Here is a 19,045-nt window from a genome sequence, read left to right on the forward strand (position 1 = left end):
AAAGAAAAAAGTATTTAATAAGAATATTTCATTCATTCAGATCTAGGATGTGTTATTTTAGTGTTCCCTTTATTTTTTTGAGCAGTGTATTTTACTCATGTCTGTATATATATTACTCATGTCTCTATATTTTACTCATGTCTCTATATTTTACTCATGTCTCTATACTTTACTAATGTCTGTATATATATTACTCACGTCTCTATATTTTACTCACGTCTCTATATTTTACTCACGTCTCTATATTTTACTCACGTCTCTATATTTTACTCACGTCTCTATACTTTACTCATGTCTCTATAGGACTATAAAATATTATAGTGACGATAAACTGAGCAAATTGTGAAAAACTAAGAAAACTAGTTAGTCCAGAAGTCGACATCAGCTATATCACATCTGACTTATCTTTGACAACGCTTAATGAGCTAAAATGACAGGAGCATTCAAGTTCAAGTGTTAAAACGTGTCATTAAGTGTAAATCAATGAGCAACAATAAGTCCTGAGCATTGAACTCTTGACAAGGAGGGGGGGGGGAATTCTTACGGCATGAATGACGGGGGCGGGGCAGGTCTGTTCGATAGGCTCGCTGCAGGAGTCTCCGTAGAGACAGGTGGACTGGCCCCCTCCGCACCACACACAGCCGTACTTCTGGTCCGCCGTGTGACACCGGCTACAGTCTGAACGCCCCACTGAACAGTTGTACAGAGTCACTGGGAGGGAGAGAGAGGCAAACTATAGTCAACACACTAAATTACACAGTTGAGTTGAAATGAGTCTCTGTAGGAGAAGTGTAGAGTGCGGAGGGAAAAAATATACATGTTGAGTGTGCAGTTATACAGAGTCATTGCGAGGAACAGCGAGAGAGAGTTATACAGATTGTGTGAGAGAGTTTACAGTGTGTTGAATGGGTTTAGAGTTGGGGTTGATGGAGTGTCTGTGAGAGTTTACAGTGTGTTGAATGAGTTTAGAGTTGGGGTTGATGGAGTGTCTGTGAGAGTTTACAGTGTGTTGAATGAGTTTAGAGTTGGAGTTGATGGAGTGTCTGTGAGGGAAAGATGTTAGAGAGTGAGTGGAAGAGGAATACAGTCACTGGGGGAGAGAGTGTGTGTCCGGGAGTGCGCGCGGTTGCAATGCGTGTGTGTGTGTGTGTGTACAAAAATAGAAGACACGGCGTGATAAAAAACATCACACGACCACACTCATGCTACCAGGTCTCTCTGGACCACATATGCTTGATACAGAAGTGAAATAGAAAAACATGTAAAAAAATATAAATTGTTATGGCTGAGAGCAACAACAGCTGTCTGGGCTGGCGGCAGGTGTTCCTCAGTGCTCTAACGCCGGGGCTCACCATACAGGTCGTGAGCGCTGTCCACATGGAAGGTGTCCCGCCTCTTCACGTACACCATGGCGTTGTACTCTTCCGCCGGGGCAGAGTAGGAATACTGCAGCGAGAATTAGTCATTAAAGTTTCCATAGAAACTGCAAGAGTAATACAGTTTCCATAGAAACGGGAAGAGTACAGCAGTGGCACTATTCCCTTTAGAGTGCACTACAAAGGGAAACGGGTGCCTTCTGCAAGGCAGACAGAGTTTCAATAGAGTATTGAAGTTTCCAAAGAAATGTCAATAAAGTTACCATAGAAACTTCAACATTTTCATGGAAAAAAAAAGGGGGATATAACAGTGATCAGAAAGTAAACAACTACAGTTGGCTGCAGTGTCAGCAGTGTTTAACACACATTGAATTGAATTTATTTTGGGTAGCAGTTGATATCACTTGAAAGTAGTAAGACTCTTGTATCCAAAGAGGTCCTTTAAAGTGTTTAAGTATAACAAAGCATTGAACAAAATCATAATCATAAAGGCTAAATCCAAAGTCCCATACCACTTAGAATGCACACCAATATATTTCATCATTCTAGGTAATGTAGTGTGGATATTGGAACAGAGACATATTAAAGTCACGGACAAGATTCGACTAAATCTTCATCCAAACGGGCAGTGAGTGAGTATGGGATAGAGTCTGACCTGGTGCAGCTGGCAGGTGATGTCAAAGAGAGACGGGTTCATCTCGTCCATCTCCACATAGGCATCCACCACCACCGTACGGCCCTCGATCACCAACACACACTCGTAGTCCAGGTCTCTGTCCTGCACACACACACACACACACACACACACACACACACACACACACACACACACACACACAACATACACATCAAGCCAGGTTTAAACGTCAACAGGGGCATTTGTTAATAGATAACGTCCCAAAAATTTAATCAAATCCTGCCTTTTTTCATTTCCCCAGAACCCGGAGTAGGGGTGTGTGTGTGTGTGTGTGTCTTACCTGATACAGGTGGAGGTTTCGGGCGAGTAGCGTGATCTTCCTCTCTACTCTGACTGGCAACAGAGGCGAATCCTTGACCTTCTCCACACAGGGGCAAGCAGACGAGCCCCAACTCACATAGGACCCCTCGTCCCCCTACATTCCCAACACACATGTTAGATACATATACATACACTCACAAGGACACACACACACTCCAACCAACACAAGCTACCGCAAATTTCGGAAAATCCCATCAACCCATAAGAAATGGACAGTTACACGTTATAAGGATGTAATAGGCTTTTTGATGTAATACCGGACTATTAGAATGGTCTAACAAACAATAAAACATGTGAAAACATTAGCAAAAAAGCAACTGCTCCAGCTTGTGCTGATGCAGCCATTTTTTCAGGTCTATTTCCAAAAGCCAAAACAATGTCAACGACGAAATCAAAACACAGTGAGGAATAACAAGGGGATAAGGGGACATCGGGGATTCTGGCAATTGGTGTCAGAAGTGGGATTCTAGAGAACTGTGTCCAGTCAAGAGCTGGGACCACGGCGGCCATGGAAGCTCCAGGGAACTCGAACTCACCGGCAGGAAGATGTCGGCCGAGTCGTACTGGTAGTCCAGCTCTGAGTCGGCGTCAAGGAGCCGGGGGTAGGCAGAGGCCGAAGGGGAGTGCTCAGCTGCCTCTCCGTCCCCTGAAAGCACGGTGGTGGCCGAAAACGCGACGCTGGTGTCGTTCTCCGCCGCTTTGCCCTCCGTCTCCTCCTCCACTTCCTCCATGGGCCAGAGGAACACGTCCGGCTCGGCTCCCTGGCCCTCCGCCTCAGTGGGGGGGAGGGGCTCTAGTGGGGGAGGGAAGTGGGCTCCCGTCAGGTCTAGGTGGAAGGTGGGCTCCGAGTTGGCCAGTTCCCACAGGGGGAAGGGGGTCGGGAAGGGGTAGCTGCCAGTGGTGGGCTGGACCTCCATGGGGGGCTTGACCAGAGTCAAAGCCTCGTCCAGTTCCTGAGGGGGGGACGCGGTGACCACTTCCAATGGGGATGTCTCGGGGGGGAATGCCAGGGGGTTTAGGGTGGCGAGATCATCGGACGGCTGCTCGTCTTCGGTCATAACTGTCGCCACCTCGGTTTCCGCGGCGAGCTCCATGTCACCAGGGGTAACCACAGGGCCTTCGGTTTCACTTTCAGCCTTTGCAAAGAGCTCTCCTGTGGTTGTTTGCTCCTCTTTCTCACTGGTGGTGGTCTCATGCTTGGGCGTTGTAGCCTCGACTAACGTTGTAGGGGGAATAGTGGTGGGGGCCTCTGTCGACATAGCCGTGGTGGGCGGTGTAGTCGGCTCTGGGGTGGTGGTTGTGGGGACAGTTGTAGGCAGGGTTGTTGTCGGAGGCTCCTCCGTGGTAGCTATGGTGGTTGGGGCTTCGGTTGTTGTAGTCGTGGTGATAGTTGTTGTAATTGTGGTAGTTGTCGTTGTTGGGGGTGCGGTTGCTGTTGTAGTTGTTGGGGGCACAGTTGCTGTTGTGGGGGCCACAGTTGTGGATGGGGAAGTCGTTGTTATAGTTACGGCTTTAGTAGTGGGAGGAGCCAGGGTGGGGAGTTTAAACTGGGTGGTGGAGGGGGGTAAATGGGGAAGACATGGGGGAGAGGGCGAGACAGAAATAAACAAACTCATAAGTTGACTGAAAAACCCAAATTGGATGTGAAACACGTCTTCTGAATGTTGTTAGTGTTACCATCAACGAGGACAAATCTCATGCATTTGGTTGGCGACACACAGGCAAAATGGAGATGATTATTAGTTATATCTGATGTACGCTTGTTTTGGGACATGAGGAGCCGTGAGAAAATGAGTGTCTGGTTATTAATGACTCCCAACAGTTTGTGTTCTCATTAGCGACCTTCTTTCGCTCAACCGGCTACAATTGATCGGCCCCAACCAGCCTTACACTAGGGTGCATTAGGTGGACAAACTCTACAGTGGACAAAATAGCCAGGCTGGCGATTCCTTTTGCAGAAAGCGCATAGCATGCTGTTTGACCTCTAGCTAACTGACCATTGGTTACTGTGTGCGTGACTTACGTGTTCGTTGTAGATGATGACCCCCTTGTCACAGGTGGGCTTGTGGGTACAGGTGTGCTGGTGGACACACCAGTTGCAGCCCCAGCGACTCAACACGCAACCACGGCAACTAGAGGAGGAACAGTGCAGAGAGTGAGAGAGTGAGAGGGGGATTGGGATACAAGAGAGAAAGAGAGGGAGAGAAGCAGGGGGGGGGTATGGAGAGAAAGAAAGTGAAAGGAGAGTAGAAAATAAAATGAAAGGAGACAACGGAAAAATAGATCAATGGGAGGAAGGAGAGGAAGAGCGAGAGCAGGCTTGGGCCAGTGGTAAAAAAAAGGTCATTCATTTAATTGAATAAAGTGGCGGTCGCTGGTTCCTTGTCAGAGTGCTCTGAACCATGTACAAGGAAAGGAACGGAGACGAGAGGAGAAAGAGGGGTAATTGAGTGAGTGTATGTGCTAACATCATAGAGATTGATAGAGTGCTCACCGTGGCGTCGCCCATACTATCAGTCTTTTGTGGTCAAGCGTGCCCTCTATCCAACTGAATACGGGCATTACTAGACATTAGAGCTGTACAAGGCACTCCTATCTCCGGATATCCCGCATCTGACACCAACTGTATCCAATGCATTGCTAATAAGGGTTTTGCACCTGTGTGAAGTTGGCAACTATCACTATCAATAGGGAATTAAACACGCAAGAAAGCAGAAAGCAAAAAGTTGAACGAAAATGAACAGATTGATAAAAATGAACAGATTGATAACACCCGATGGACAATACTAAAGACGGTTATGTTGAATTTGTCTCTGAAGAAACATGGCTCCTGCTCCTAGTATTCTGGCTGGGTTCTTTCACTTGCAGACAGTTTTCCTGCTGGCCATATATGGAGATGTCTCTGAGATGTGGTTTTAATATCAACCAGACTAGAGAGAGGAGGAGGCATGTGACCACCACATGTGGAGGGCAAGGGTAAGGTGTCTGCAGCCATAAGAACCACAGGTTCTCCTGAGAGTGCGTGAGTGGGAAAGGAGAGTACGATAGGTTTAGAATAGGTTTGGAACGGAGCGTGGGGATTGGAAGATGCTATAAGCGGTTCCAAGTGGTGCAGCACAGAGGTCCAACAGACCCAGGTCAATCAGCCCATAGGGGAGAAAGGGGAGAAAAATAGAGAGAAAGAGAGAGACCCCTATTGAAGGGGGTAGAAGGGCAGAAATTGATTTTGAAATGAAGAGAGAAACAGAAAGCGAGAGACAACGGAGACAGGAAGGGCAAACGAGAGAGAGAGAGAGAGATAGAGGGGAAAAAAGAGCGCAAGAGTAGGAAAAAGAGGGAGAGGGGTGGGCCAACTCACGGCACGCTCCCAGACAGCTGCTTGACGGCGGTACAGTCGTAGAAGGTGAACTCTGTTGCCGTGACGACGACATCACCGAAGCGCAGGGACAGGGTGACCGTGACAAACTCTGAGGAGAGAGCGAAATGGAGAGAAAGAGAAAAGACAACAACGATAAATCATAAGCAACATTGTGTTTCCCTTCACCAGGATCCCTACCCGAACACCGTGCCAAGCTTTCTGAAACTACTCTGTTCGGGAAGATTTGAGAGACAGAGACAGAGGCTTGGCCTTGTCGGTCTGACCGCGTCTTCAAAACAGTGTGAGGAGGGGAGAACGTGAGAGTGAGACGTTACGACCCCAAATAGTGCCCTAGTACCTATTCAGTGCATTATGGGGACTGGTCAAAAGTAGTGCACTATGTAGGGAATGGGGTGCCATTTGGGACAGCGCCTGAGAGTACGCTTGGCCAAGTGGAGAGTCATAACAGAGCTCTGTAATAAAATCCATCTGCAGCCCCAAAGCCCCCAGACGTAAACAGTGCAGAGGGAGGAGTTCAGGTCTGTGGGGCCCACCGTGTGTGAAGTATGAAGCGCACTGATTGCACACACACAGACACGCTCGCACACCTACACACAGACAGACAGAGACACACACACACTGGCATGTAAATATGGCAGACGTGTATTCCCTCACACACACTAGCCCACGCATGGAAATATTTTTGGGAGCTGGGTAAATGCAATTGGATTGTATCACTTCACTTAATACAATCTTGAGTCATTTTCAAAGTATCAAGCTGATCTTCCTAATTCTAATCACAGGATAAGAGCGTCTGCTTAATGAATTAATGGTTCAGACTATGAACTAAACCACGATTACATTATGTGAGTAGGGCTGGACTCCCAAGATCCCATTTGAACCCCCCCGCAGATCACACACACACACACACAAACACACACACACACACACACACACACACACTAACTCCATATACAAACACACACAGTCACACACACACACAGATCTCCCTGTAATACATGTGGGATCACTGGAGCCTCCCTGTGTGTGTCTATTCACTAATACCCCCAGGCAGACGAGCATAACTACCTAACCCTCACGGCCTGAGAACCACAACAATCCTCCTTGCTCCAGGAACAATGTTCATGGGAACCAAGTGGAGAGAGAGAGAGATGGGGGGATGAGAAAAAGAGTGGGCGGATGGAGGGAGGGGAGAAAGTACAGTGGGGAGAGGAGTTCCTGTGTGTACATGCATACGTCTGTCACGCCCTGGCCTTAGTTATCTTTGTTTTCTTTATTATTTTGGTTAGGTCAGGGTGTGACATGGGTGGTTTGTTTAGTTTTTGTATTGTCTAGGGGGTATTGTATGTCTAGGGGTTTTTATATATCTAGGGAGTTTTGTATGTCTAGGGGTTTATATGTCTATGGTTGCCTAGATTGGTTCTCAATCAGAGGCAGCTGTTTATCGTTGTCTCTGATTGGGGACCATATTTAGGTAGCCATATTAATTTGGTATTATGTGGGTTATTGTCTATGTATAGTTGCCTGTGTCAGCACTCGTTGTTCATAGCCTCAGGTTAGTTTTGTATTAGTTTGTTAAGTGTTCTTTGTTTATTAAAAGAAGAATGTATTCTCTTCACGCTGCGCCTTGGTCTCCTCACCACGACGAACGTGACCGAATAACCCACCAAACAAGGACCAAGCAGTGTGAAAAGGAGGAGCAGCATTTAATGGGGAGATGGACCTGGGAGGAAATATTGGATGGGGCAGGACCCTGGACGCAGCCGGGGGAGTATCGCCTTTCTGAGGAGGAAAGAGAGGCAGCGAAAGCGGAACGGCGATACTACGAGGAGAAATACCGGAGAATAGAGGAACGGCGACGATATGAAGGTACACGGCTAGCACGGAAGCCCGAGAGGCAGCCCCAAGAAATGTTTAGGTAGCCATATTCATTGGGTATTTTGTGGGTTATTGTCTATGTATAGCTGCCTGTGTCACCACTCCTTGTTCATAGCCTCACGTTCGTTTTGTTGTTTTGTATTAGTTTGTTAAGTGTTCTTCGTTTATTAAAAGAATAATGTATTCTCATCACGCTGCGCCTTGGTCTCCCCACTACGACGAACGTGACATCGTCCAACTACCCACAAGCGTATACATGCTTGCTTTTTTATCGGCGCTTGATAGTTAACAGTTCATCCCCGTAATTCCTCCGAAATGACTAACTAAAACAAATCGACGGCTCCAAGCACGCAACCGAACCGTCGCAGACTATCCCAGACAAAAAGATAGAAGAGGCTGAATTGTTGCGTGAATTTAAAATCATTAGTTAGAGCTGCTACCCGGACCGGCGGAGTTGGAGATTACTCCCTGCTGTGTAAACTGGGAGCCAAAGAGGATTGGGCTGCAACACACATCTGCTCTGCAAGGACATAGGATGTCGCTGCCTAGAGTGGCGCTACAGGCTGATCGGCCTGTATAGCCACACACACACACACACACACACTTTAATGAACTCATGAAACTCAGTGTGTGTGTGTGTGTTTGTGTAAAAAGTATGTAGATGCAGGTTGAATGCCCAGTACATGCTGATCTCACCCCGTTGGTACTCACCTTGTCCAGGGGGCACAGCTGGCACCCTGTTGGGGTCGGGGGAGAGGCAGGTGACGCCCGTGTCGGTGACGGTGGCAGGACTCTCAGTGTCATGGAAGTAACAGGCATACGAGTTGTCCTCTTCTAGGATGGGCAGGCCCGGGACTGATAGAGCAATCTAAGGGAGGTAGGGAGAAGAGGGGGAGGATGTGAGAGAGAGGGAAAGAGAGAGTGTGAATGAGCTGGCTCGGCTCTGCAAGAGCGGATCTGCATTTCAACTAAATCCAGGAACTCAAGGAACACTAAATTGGACCTTGGCTGGATAGAACTGGTTTGAACTTGATAAAGGTTGGTAAGATCTGGATTTATCTGGATATCACAGAGATGTCGTTGAAGGCCTGAGAAACTGAGGAGAGATCGAGTCTCCCTCGAGGAGTTTTGTCTCCACTGACAAGAAGCATCTCAATAGTCCAAACTCGCACTCGCTCCCTTCCTCCCACCATATTGATGTGAGCAGATTAAAAAAAGGCAAATCCTCAAGAAGAATCCACCATATCACCTTCACGCAGAGGAGACGAGACGCACCCAAGGTCATGCCTTGCGTGTTTACTTGGACGTGTCCAAGGAGACACCCTTCCCTCCCACTATTAATCCCCAATGTCAGATGATATACATATGTACAATTGACATGAATTATTCTGTACAACTGTCCAGAGCCAGATCACTTAATACATGATTTATACTAGATGTTGAGACGGGGGCAGCTAGCGCCGAGTCCGATAACCATCTCTGATCTTCGCTCCGACACTGGAAGTCAAACGAGCAAACACTATGTACAGTGTGGAAATAAAGGAATGCACTGTCTATGAGCATGCGCTCGAATACCCATGTGCGTGGACACCCAGACACACATGCAATCGAACGCATACACACAGAGACACAGAGACACAGAGGCGTGCTCGCGCACACGTACACGTCTCTTCTCCTCGCGGCTGATGTTGGAGGGGCTGAGGGACTGGATGGTGAGGCACTGCTGTTCCATGTCGAAACTCCACAGCCACTGGCCCGCCTGAGCCCTGTGTGAACACTGAGACTGCTGGCCACACCTAAAACACACAACCGATTATCATCACACAATACCGTACACACTACACGATCAAATCATACCGTAACAGACACGTCATGGCCTCGGTGTCGTATCGCTATAAAAGGGCAGGATGTAGACGGAGACAGGAGGGGAAGAGGGAGGAGAGGACTATAAGGGCAAGGGGAGGGAGGGAGACGGGAAACGGAGGGACAGAGAGAATGGGAACACGGGAAAGGGAGAGAGTGAAGAGTGACAGAGGAACCGGGGGGGGCGCAAAGAGGCGATGACGCCGACGAAGGCCGAAACGTTTGTCTATCTGCCTAACCCTGGATGAAATAAATACTAAAAATCCTTGAATCTCCTTTTTGAGTTTGGACCGGCTACACACTGTCGATGGGAGAAACAGAGTGGGGGAATATGAAGTAAATGTGGAAGGAGGATAGAAAGCCAGGCGAGTTGATAACATTAAATAACATTAGCTGGGGAAAATGGAGAACAAGGAGGGAGGACACATGGCCAAGGTGCAGGAGAAGGGAGAGGGGGAGGAAGGAGAGGGAGAAAGAGATGGTAAAAGAGATGATGCTCTTCATCACTGCATCGTTACTCATAGCAATCCCCCTGAGTAGTACGAGTGGTACCACAAATACATTCTCTGACTGTGTTGAGCATCTGCAATGCCCTGAGTTTTTCCAGTGTGCTTGACCTGACAATGGAAAACTCTGGGCTCTAGTTTGATTTGTCAGCCCTTTAACCAGAGACAGAATTGTGTGTATTACTTGAAAAAAATGTACCAGGTTACATGACAATAAAAGTAATTTGTGACAATCAATCCCATTGGATTACTCCGAATGAGCCGCTCACCTCCCCTCCAGGACACACCAGCCACAGTAGGGGTCGTGGGCCGACAAACAGGCCTGGCAGTCCAGGTGATCGTGACACTCTGCCACTGGCCTCTTCTGCAGCTGTGACCGCAACAAAACAACAGGGAATATTCATCATGAATTTGCAAATGCAAATGCAAATCATTGCAAATGATGACACAGCTCTTAACCGAGCCAAAAGGAGACCCATTTTACCCCCCCCCCCCCCCCCCCCTAGTCTTAGCCTATTGGTGCTGTGGATTAAGTCATTACTATAAATGTAACCTCGTCCTCAGGCCTAAAAGAGCTGCTGTGGAATGAGAACTATATACCAGCACTTCCCAAACCTGCCACCCCTGGTGCCCCCAGGACCGAGTTTGGGAAATGCTGCTAAAAAACTATAAAATAGTATTTTATGAGAGACACTTGTTGACCACTGGGGGGAGCCTTAAGTTGTGACGTGGTGTACTGTCGGCGTCAGAAGTGGGATTCAACTGTGAAACACAGACAACGACACGAGAGAGTTAAGACAGCGCCAACAGTTCTGGGACCAGGCTAGTGTACTGTACCATGGTGGAGGTCATGATGAAGAGATGTTCCTCTGACTGATCCAGGACCAGGTCAGAGCTGATGGCTGCGTTGGCCTGGATGGAGACGACGGCATACTCCTCCACCTCACCATTGGGGCCCAGGAACACCTGGAGTACACACAAGCCAATGGTTAAGAACCCCATAAGGTACATTTCAATTCATTATGGCAAACGGATGGAGGAGTAACAGAACTCGAGTCACTTGTGTGAAAGGAAAACATGCAATAGGGTTAGCCTACTTGAGGGAGTTATAACGTAGGCTCATTAGCGAGGATTGCTACAACATTATAGAATCCAAAGATGACAATTTTCGTAAAAAGTATTTTGAAATTCTATTTTAACGTGATGCATACCCCTAGTTATATAATTCACTAGACAGGGAGACAAATAGCCTAGCATGGGCTGTTAAATATAGCCATTAGGAATAACAAGTGTGCTAAATTGAATTCGGTTGGCGTTTGAAGTATTTTGAGCCACAACGGTTTCAGAGTTTAAAACGGTGAAACGTCATAGGTCTGCTGAAAGCATGAAGACGCGCTGGTTGGAGGAGTTGGGATGCCAATCTAAATGTGTGTCTTGAAGAGGTCAACTGGGAACATGGAGACGGGGTAATTGTTCGTGTGGCAAGTAGATGCAGTTCACTCAGTCATCCTCATCACTTTTTAAATCGCTCTCCTCTCGCTCTCATTTCAATACACACCCGATTCGTGTTTGGGCGTGGGTATAGGTGTGTGTGTGCATGTTTGTCTATGTGTGAGTGTGTGTTTGCTTGTTTGTCTACGCGTGCGTTTGTCTGTGTCTGTGTGTCTGAATATTATTTCAATGCAGGCGTGTATTTCTTCAAGAAACGCAGAGAGATTTGCCTTGGCATTTCTTGAAAAGAAAGGCTGATCTGATGCGTCAATGCCCTAAGCTTGCTCCCCTTTGAAGAGGGGGGAATCTAATTTAAAATCAGTTGTTTCATGTCTGGCAACCCATCTGACCCATCTGTTCTGTAGGGTTGCCATGTTGGGGGACTAACTGTGCTCTCGTGTGGGTTAAATTGCTGTTATTAGAGCCTAAACAGTCAAAGCCTTTGATGAACGCCGGGATCAAAGAACATGCGACGGCATAGCTGACCCAAAACTCTCCCCCACCGTCCAATAGAATTGGATTATCTCATCACGGCGAAATCTTGGCCTATATCTCGACCATTGCACTCCCCATCATCTGTGTGTGGCCCTGCCTGGACACACACACACACACACACACACACACACACACACACACACACACACACACACACACACACACACACACACACACACACACACACAACAGAACAAACAAACTCAGATGCAGGCACACACACACACTTTCACAGATTGAAACACAGACACATGTTCTTTCTATGCCTCTTGCTCCTTCTCGTTCGCTCTGTCACCCCCCCCCCCTTACACACACCCACCCACCCCCACTACACACACCCACTACACACACCCATCACATTAGGATGATTGCACTCTGGTGGAGGTCCACGTGAAAGAGCGGAGGAGTGGAATGTCCAGTAATAGCATTACATTAGACAGGTAACCTGATGTTGAAAGGCCTGCTGTAAATAACATAAAAGCCTGACGCTGTGGAGCTCCCGGTCAAGCACTTCTCACATTAAGGTGGCTCAGTCCCCCCCCATGCACCAGTTTTTAACAGTGGAACAGCAGAAAATACTGCCCGCCTACCTCAACCTAATGGATTGAACTGTTTTGTGACGTGTAGCATTTGTTAATTTGGGGGGAAATGTAGCATTTATTAATTTGGGGGGAAATGTAGCATTTGTTAATTTGGGGGGAAATGTAGCATTTGTTAATTTGGGGGGAAATGTAGCATTTGTTAATTTGGGGGGAAATGTAGCATTTGTTCATTTGGGGGGAAATGTAGCATTTGTTCATTTGGGGGGAAATGTTGCATTTTTTTGTACTGGATGTCATTACTCTTTCTTCCGACTTTTGGCATCCAGGAAGCTAATACGACATTTGCGACAATGAAATCGCATAGATTTTTTGTAGATTTTTTTTATTTAACTAGGCAAGTCAGTTAAGAACAAATTCTTATTTAAAATGACAGCCTACACCGGCCAACGCTGTGCCAATTGTGCGCCGCCCTATGGGACCCCCAGACACAGACGGTTGCGATACAGCCTGGAATTGAACTAGGGTGTCTAGTGATGCCTCAAGCACTGAGATGCAGTGCCTTAGACCGCTGCGCCACTCGGGGGAGGCCAAAGCCACTTGATGGCCAATACAAATCAATCGACTTCCCAATATCAAATCTGTTATAGAGCTTAAACAAATACCATTTTCAACAAATATCTATTTCACTGCCAATTCACCTAGAGGGTATCAGTCTTGTGCAGTAATACGCAAGCGAGAGACGCACATGTAAGATAATATGTACTTTATTGTCAATTAACTTACAGAGAACAAAAAATGTGCCTTTAATGCTCACAACACAAACCCCCCCCAAAGACACTCACACTCTCACACCGAGGGGTTGGAAGCAATGGGCCAGCCACAGTGCAGCACCACTAGAGCAATTGTAAGGGGTTATGTGGCTTGCTCAAGGGCACAATGGCAGGCAATGGTATCTAGTATGTCCCAGGGTCATATATAGTTCTGGGACTACAGTTAGGGACCGTTTGGGACTTCATTCACACAATTCGGCAGTGTGCGGGTGTGAGGACTGATGAGTCTACGGAAAGAGAATAGGGCCTTCTGTTTAGAACTGTTTTTCCCATCTAGTTGCCACTAGTCAGCGTCTATGCACTGTGACACACACAACAAAGACCTGAGTCATGGACTGATATTAGCTAGCCAGTGGTGTTGTTTTGTGGTCAGTGTATAATGTTTTTTATTTTTTTACTGTTAATGGGTGTCATTGTGCTGATAGAGCTTCCCTCCACTCTACCCCACTCCGCCCTGGTCACAACCGCAGGGCACCTATTGACAAAAGAAAAATGGCACAAAGCGCTAATTGTTAGCGCTAGTCACCATTCCTCGAAGTGACATTCCTCGAGTGAGAGAACTCGCTACTGTTATGTACTCGTGATGCTTATAAATACTCTGATGTGGCTTCTCCTTGGCTTCACTGACAGTGATAGGCGAACCGAGCAAATTTAAACTACTGAGATTCACCCTAAGAGCCCCCCCCCCTCCTTTAATTTCCATGTTTGGAAATGGCCTTAATGTCATATTTGAAGTGTGGTGTTCCCCCTTCCCCCCAAGCCCTCTGTGTATCACTGTCATATTAACACAAAGCCCCCCCCCCCTCCAATGTGGGCACCCTGGTCCATGAACCCCAGAAGACACAGCTCCCCACGCCACCCCCTGTGACCTCTGCTCTGCACCAGGTGATGGCACCACACAAAAATCTAGCGGACAGAACATAACCGTGCCTCCTGTTCACACCAGCTTCATGTGACCCCAGCCAATAAGGAAAGCCAATGGACTGGACTTATTCCAGCCAACACGGCAACCCAATGGACTGGACTTGTCCCAGCCAAGCTGGCAAGCCAATGGAATGGACTTATGCTAGCCAACATGACAACCCAGTGGATTGGATTTATCCCAGCCAACATGGCAACACAATGACCTGGACTTATCCAAGCCATACCGCCTAGACTTAATGTTCTGGGACAATTACGGCTGTTGAGTTTGTATAGAGATGTCCGTTCCCGGTTCTCTATATCGGAGGATGGTACAGGGTGGATGTACTAATATCCCCCTCGTAACTTGTACGGTTAACAATAGTGTCAGTCTATACGGCCCTTCCTCTATCAGTGACCGGGTCCATCCTCGGCCAATACTGCCTTTCCATGGAAACTTACAGGGCTTTCGACCAGACAATGGAGGACTACGACTACGTTTTACGAAACAGGACATGAATAAATGAAGTAAGGGGAAGAAAGAGAGCTGGGGGGGGGGGGGGAGGGAGAGACCCAGCCGAAGAAAAGGGGAGAGAGAAAGAGAAGAGGTCTTACTGTGCATAACAACAGTACTAGTGTTATCTGGCAGGTCCATGGAAAAGCAAAACGCACCCAGAGCCAATTAAGAAGGATGCATTCGTTACCTGGGCCGGTCTGCTCCTTCTACTATTTATGGAGTGCTGAGTACAGTGCATGTGTTCGCGCGGCAGTTTGCGAATATCTGGAGATGCAGTTATCTACAGATGATCAAAGGCTCACTTCATGCCACGGAATGTACTGGAATATACTTTATACAAAAACAACCAGCATAGGACATGTCTAGTCAGGGCCCAAAATTCACAAAGAGTCCTGATCTAGGATCAGGTCGCCCCTGTCAATATAATCTTATTTTGATCGGTATTTATACCATAGATATAAACCGCTCCATCAGTTTGATCTCTATGGTCTCTACCTTGCGCAGGTTCCCCTTGGAGTCCCCCAGGAAGGCGATGGTATGTCCCACCCTCACGCTGACAGCCACTGCGGTGAGACGGGCGGACGGGCTGTCCAATATGGGCTCGGTTTCCACCGGCACACGGCTGGCCATTGGACTGGGGGTGTGGTCCGAACCACAGGGGTATGCATCAAGGGTATTCTATAGGTCAGGAGGGAAGGAATATGTAAATGAACGTAGTTTAGAGTCGTATGAGGCAGTAGGAAACAGTTTATTAAAGTAGGTCAAATGTATCTACAATGAAAACAATAGCGTTACAGTCAGACAACAAGTCTAAATGCAGATGGATTTGCGCTTAAAAATCTATGGTCAAAAACAGATACACAGCGGCAACTCATTCACTAGTATTATTAATTGCGTGGAAGGTTAGACAGGTGCTAAAAGTCTATAGTGGCTCCCTCGAATCCTATACGAACACAGTCACGATTTATACTGGTAGGGTTAGAGGTGAGAAGGAAACTATTGCAGGAATCCGGCAAACGGTGTTCCAAAGTGCTTTAAAAAAAATTAGCTTCGACCCTTTGACAAAGGAAGATCTATGGTTGGACAGGTTGTTTTTTGTTCAGCAAGTTTTGGGAACACCCGAGAGCAAGTCATTACTAGATCAAGAACAATTCTGAGTACAACAATCTGTTTTTACAATCTCCCAAACACAAATGCATCCACGGAATTTCAATATGATGACACTGTGTCAAGATAAATAACCAGTTTACGAGGCCCTGCAAAAAAAAAAAAGTAGCAACAACAGGAGGTACAAGAAATAAACATTGGGATCTACCCACTGTTCATAGTGACCTGTTTTGATGGTTTCCTATGGTGTTCCAATTTGTTACAGAGACTTAGCCCAGCACTATCCCTATCTCCCCATAACCCTATCTCCCTCCCTCTCTCCCTCACACACACACCCAATCTCTTGCTTCCTCCCCCTGGCTCTCCTTCCGTGTCCTGTCTGCTTCACTGTTGCCATCTCCCTCCTTCGCTTCTTGGCGGTGGGTGACTTTATCTGTCCTTGTCAGTCCTCGTTAAACATGGCCCTCCGGCTAATGAAGGCTAATGCCGCAGATCAATTCCCCCCTTACAATCCTATTAAATTACCCAGCATGCGTCCCACCTGTTTCCTATGTAGTGCACTACTTTTGACCAGGGCCCATAGGGCTCTGGTCAAAAGTAGTGCACTATACAGGGAATAGGGTGTCATTTGTGACACAGGACCACCACACTACTGTTCCCCAACCCGCACTGGAGGTAAACAGCATTCAAGGGTCAGAGTTGAACAATTGTTCTGTTTCCTCTATGTGATGTATCATTAAACACACTGTGGCTCAGCGACCAACTGTAGTTGGTGCGGTAGTCGCACTAAAGGTACACACAAAAGCGCACATACAAGTATACACATGTGTATACAGCACACACACAGAGAGAGAGAGAGAGACAACAGGGGAATTTCCAAAGCTAGTGGCATTACGAGAAAATAATCAAATTGAATTCCCAAAATAGGAGGATTACATTTGTCTGTACTAAAAGATCAAATTAAATGCCATGACATTTCTAACATGGAGGTCACGTTGCTGAAACCGAATGACTCCGGAAAGCGGCTGATCTAGTAGCATGCTCAATAGTAGGCTTACAGTAAATTTAGAAGACATTCAGACTTTGAAAGAAACATCTTAATTCGCACATGTCAAGGAAACCCAGTTAAACTCTATTTTACCATCCTCTAGTTGCTTTCTAAGTACTTAAAAACACAGTTACAGCATACATACTACATTATTATCACTTCATAATATTCTAATACTACCACTAGGTTTTCAAACAAGGACCAAAACGTATCAATTGCATGCCATGTCATTTCGTAATACATACCAGCTGAACAGAACTATTAAATAAAACACTACCAGACACAATAAAACAAGGATTACTGCTTACAATCTGGCACAGAATGGTTACAAATTGTTGGATTTTTGGCAAGGGGCACCGGAAAGTACCCATTGTTGCCCCACAATTTCCTCATACGAGGTAGCCTAAATATCAGCAATAAAAGGGACTGTAAACTAAAGTGCTTCCAGAGACACAACACAATAAGGAATTGGCGAATAGACCTGGGTTCTAATAGTATGCGAAATTATTTCAAATACTTTAGCGGGCTTGAGTGAGCTTGTTTGACAATATGGAAATGAATGGAATAGTCCAAAATGCCAAACCCCGTCCACCTGAGCCTCAAGACAGGCTATAGCGAATGTTAAAAGATTTGGAAAGATTACGATCACTATTTGAACCCAGGATTGTATAAAATAAGGACCTGGCAAGTCAATCCACTCATCCCCACTCCTACTCACCGACGGCAGGTTGGCGCAGTTAGATTTGACTTCGTACTCGATGTAGGCCGCCTCCCCCCCTCCCTCGTCCCGGCCGAACTGTGTGTAACACAGGTCCCTGGTGGAGTTGATCCTCTGGTCCAAATCATCAAGATTGAACATGCAAAGAGCAGAGTCCTCGCTGGGTCGCGTGGACGAGGCCTGCCGGGTGGAGAACACCCCCAGGAGCACCTCTGCCTGCCCAGCATCGCCCCCATTCTGCTTGGGTGGTAGACCAAGGCGGACAGCCTGGAGCAAGTTGTAGCTCTTCCCGGCCGCCGAGCGACAGGCCAGGGGCACTTCCACGTACGAGTAGTAGGCCTGGTCGTCCAGGCACACGCGTGACACGTAGGTGCGGTACTCGCGAGACTGAGACTTAATGTCGCGGCGGTAGAACAGGAAGTAAACGTGCTGGCGGTGGGCGAAGGACGCCACGAAGTGGTGGTCGTACTCCGAGAGGCGACCCGCCACTGCTAGCTTCGCCGTTTCTTCGTAGGAGAAGACGGGCTCCTGGGCCAGGTTGCGTGTGGAGATGGGTGGGTGGCTGCTGGTGTAGCCACGGCCCACAAAGAGCACGGGCTGGCGGTCGGGGCGGGAGCGCACCACCAGGCCCACTGTGCTCACATTGGGGTGGTTGGCAGCCACGTACTGCGTGTCCACGGGCCGCTCGGCCGAGAACAGCACCGTACCCACCGAGTCCAGACTCCGCTTCTGGCAGATGCCCTGGTTAACGCTGCCGCAAGTGATCAGTTCCATGGCGTAGGGGTCCACCAGCAGGAGTTTGTTGTGGTTGCTGGTGCGCCGCGCTTGCGGGCAGTTGCTCTCGGTGACGGGGGGCAGGCACTCGCGGCTGTCTGTCACGGGCCCCGTGTTGTCCTGGAGCTCGGCGGTCAGATTGCGGTCCAGCTGGAAGAGGTGGTCCCGCGCTCCCACGTAGATGCGCCCGACTGCAGGGTCTGGGTGCAGGGCCAGGTGCTCGAAGAGGGCGTCTGTGCGGGTGAAGGTGGGGTAAGGGGAAGAGGCGGTGGAGGAGGGGTCAGAGACCCAGGCCAGGCCATAGGAGGGCCAGCTGGCAGCTAGCAGCAGCGACAGTACTGGGACCGCCGCTGGGACTGAGAAACCATGTCGCACCATCCCCGGAGGCATGGCAACCATTCTGGCAACCCAGGGGAGAAAGAGAGGGATTCACACACTATTTTTAACCATAGATACGTATATACAGTACATAGACGAGATTCACAACATTTCTAAGTCCCTTGTACACACACTTGTACACTACACATTTACATTCAAAAACAAGGCCCTGTACAAACTGATAAACTACAACTTATACCTCTATTTGACGAATGAATAGGATAG

At 47.8% G+C, this 19,045-nt stretch overlaps 1 protein-coding gene across 1 annotated transcript in view; it reads right to left on the minus strand.

Moving 5' to 3' along the window:
• The window catches only part of plxnb1b (plexin b1b), a 119,826-nt gene that overhangs the window by 14,224 nt on the left and 86,557 nt on the right, over nt 1-19,045 (minus strand). Inside the window, exons 4-16 of the mRNA XM_031826739.1 lie at nt 17,669-18,842; nt 15,291-15,473; nt 10,858-10,986; nt 10,290-10,390; nt 9,315-9,447; nt 8,363-8,519; nt 5,753-5,861; nt 4,418-4,526; nt 2,931-3,941; nt 2,354-2,488; nt 2,032-2,154; nt 1,353-1,446; nt 545-711 (exon numbers count right to left, since the gene is read on the minus strand). Of these exons, the coding sequence (XP_031682599.1) occupies nt 545-711; nt 1,353-1,446; nt 2,032-2,154; nt 2,354-2,488; nt 2,931-3,941; nt 4,418-4,526; nt 5,753-5,861; nt 8,363-8,519; nt 9,315-9,447; nt 10,290-10,390; nt 10,858-10,986; nt 15,291-15,473; nt 17,669-18,841 (3,624 nt within the window). The 5' untranslated portion in view covers nt 18,842. The remainder of the gene's footprint in view (nt 1-544; nt 712-1,352; nt 1,447-2,031; nt 2,155-2,353; nt 2,489-2,930; nt 3,942-4,417; nt 4,527-5,752; nt 5,862-8,362; nt 8,520-9,314; nt 9,448-10,289; nt 10,391-10,857; nt 10,987-15,290; nt 15,474-17,668; nt 18,843-19,045) is intronic.

Source organism: Oncorhynchus kisutch, linkage group LG1 (assembly GCF_002021735.2).
Source record: "Oncorhynchus kisutch isolate 150728-3 linkage group LG1, Okis_V2, whole genome shotgun sequence".
In the NCBI taxonomy this organism is placed as follows: Eukaryota; Metazoa; Chordata; class Actinopteri; order Salmoniformes; family Salmonidae; genus Oncorhynchus; species Oncorhynchus kisutch.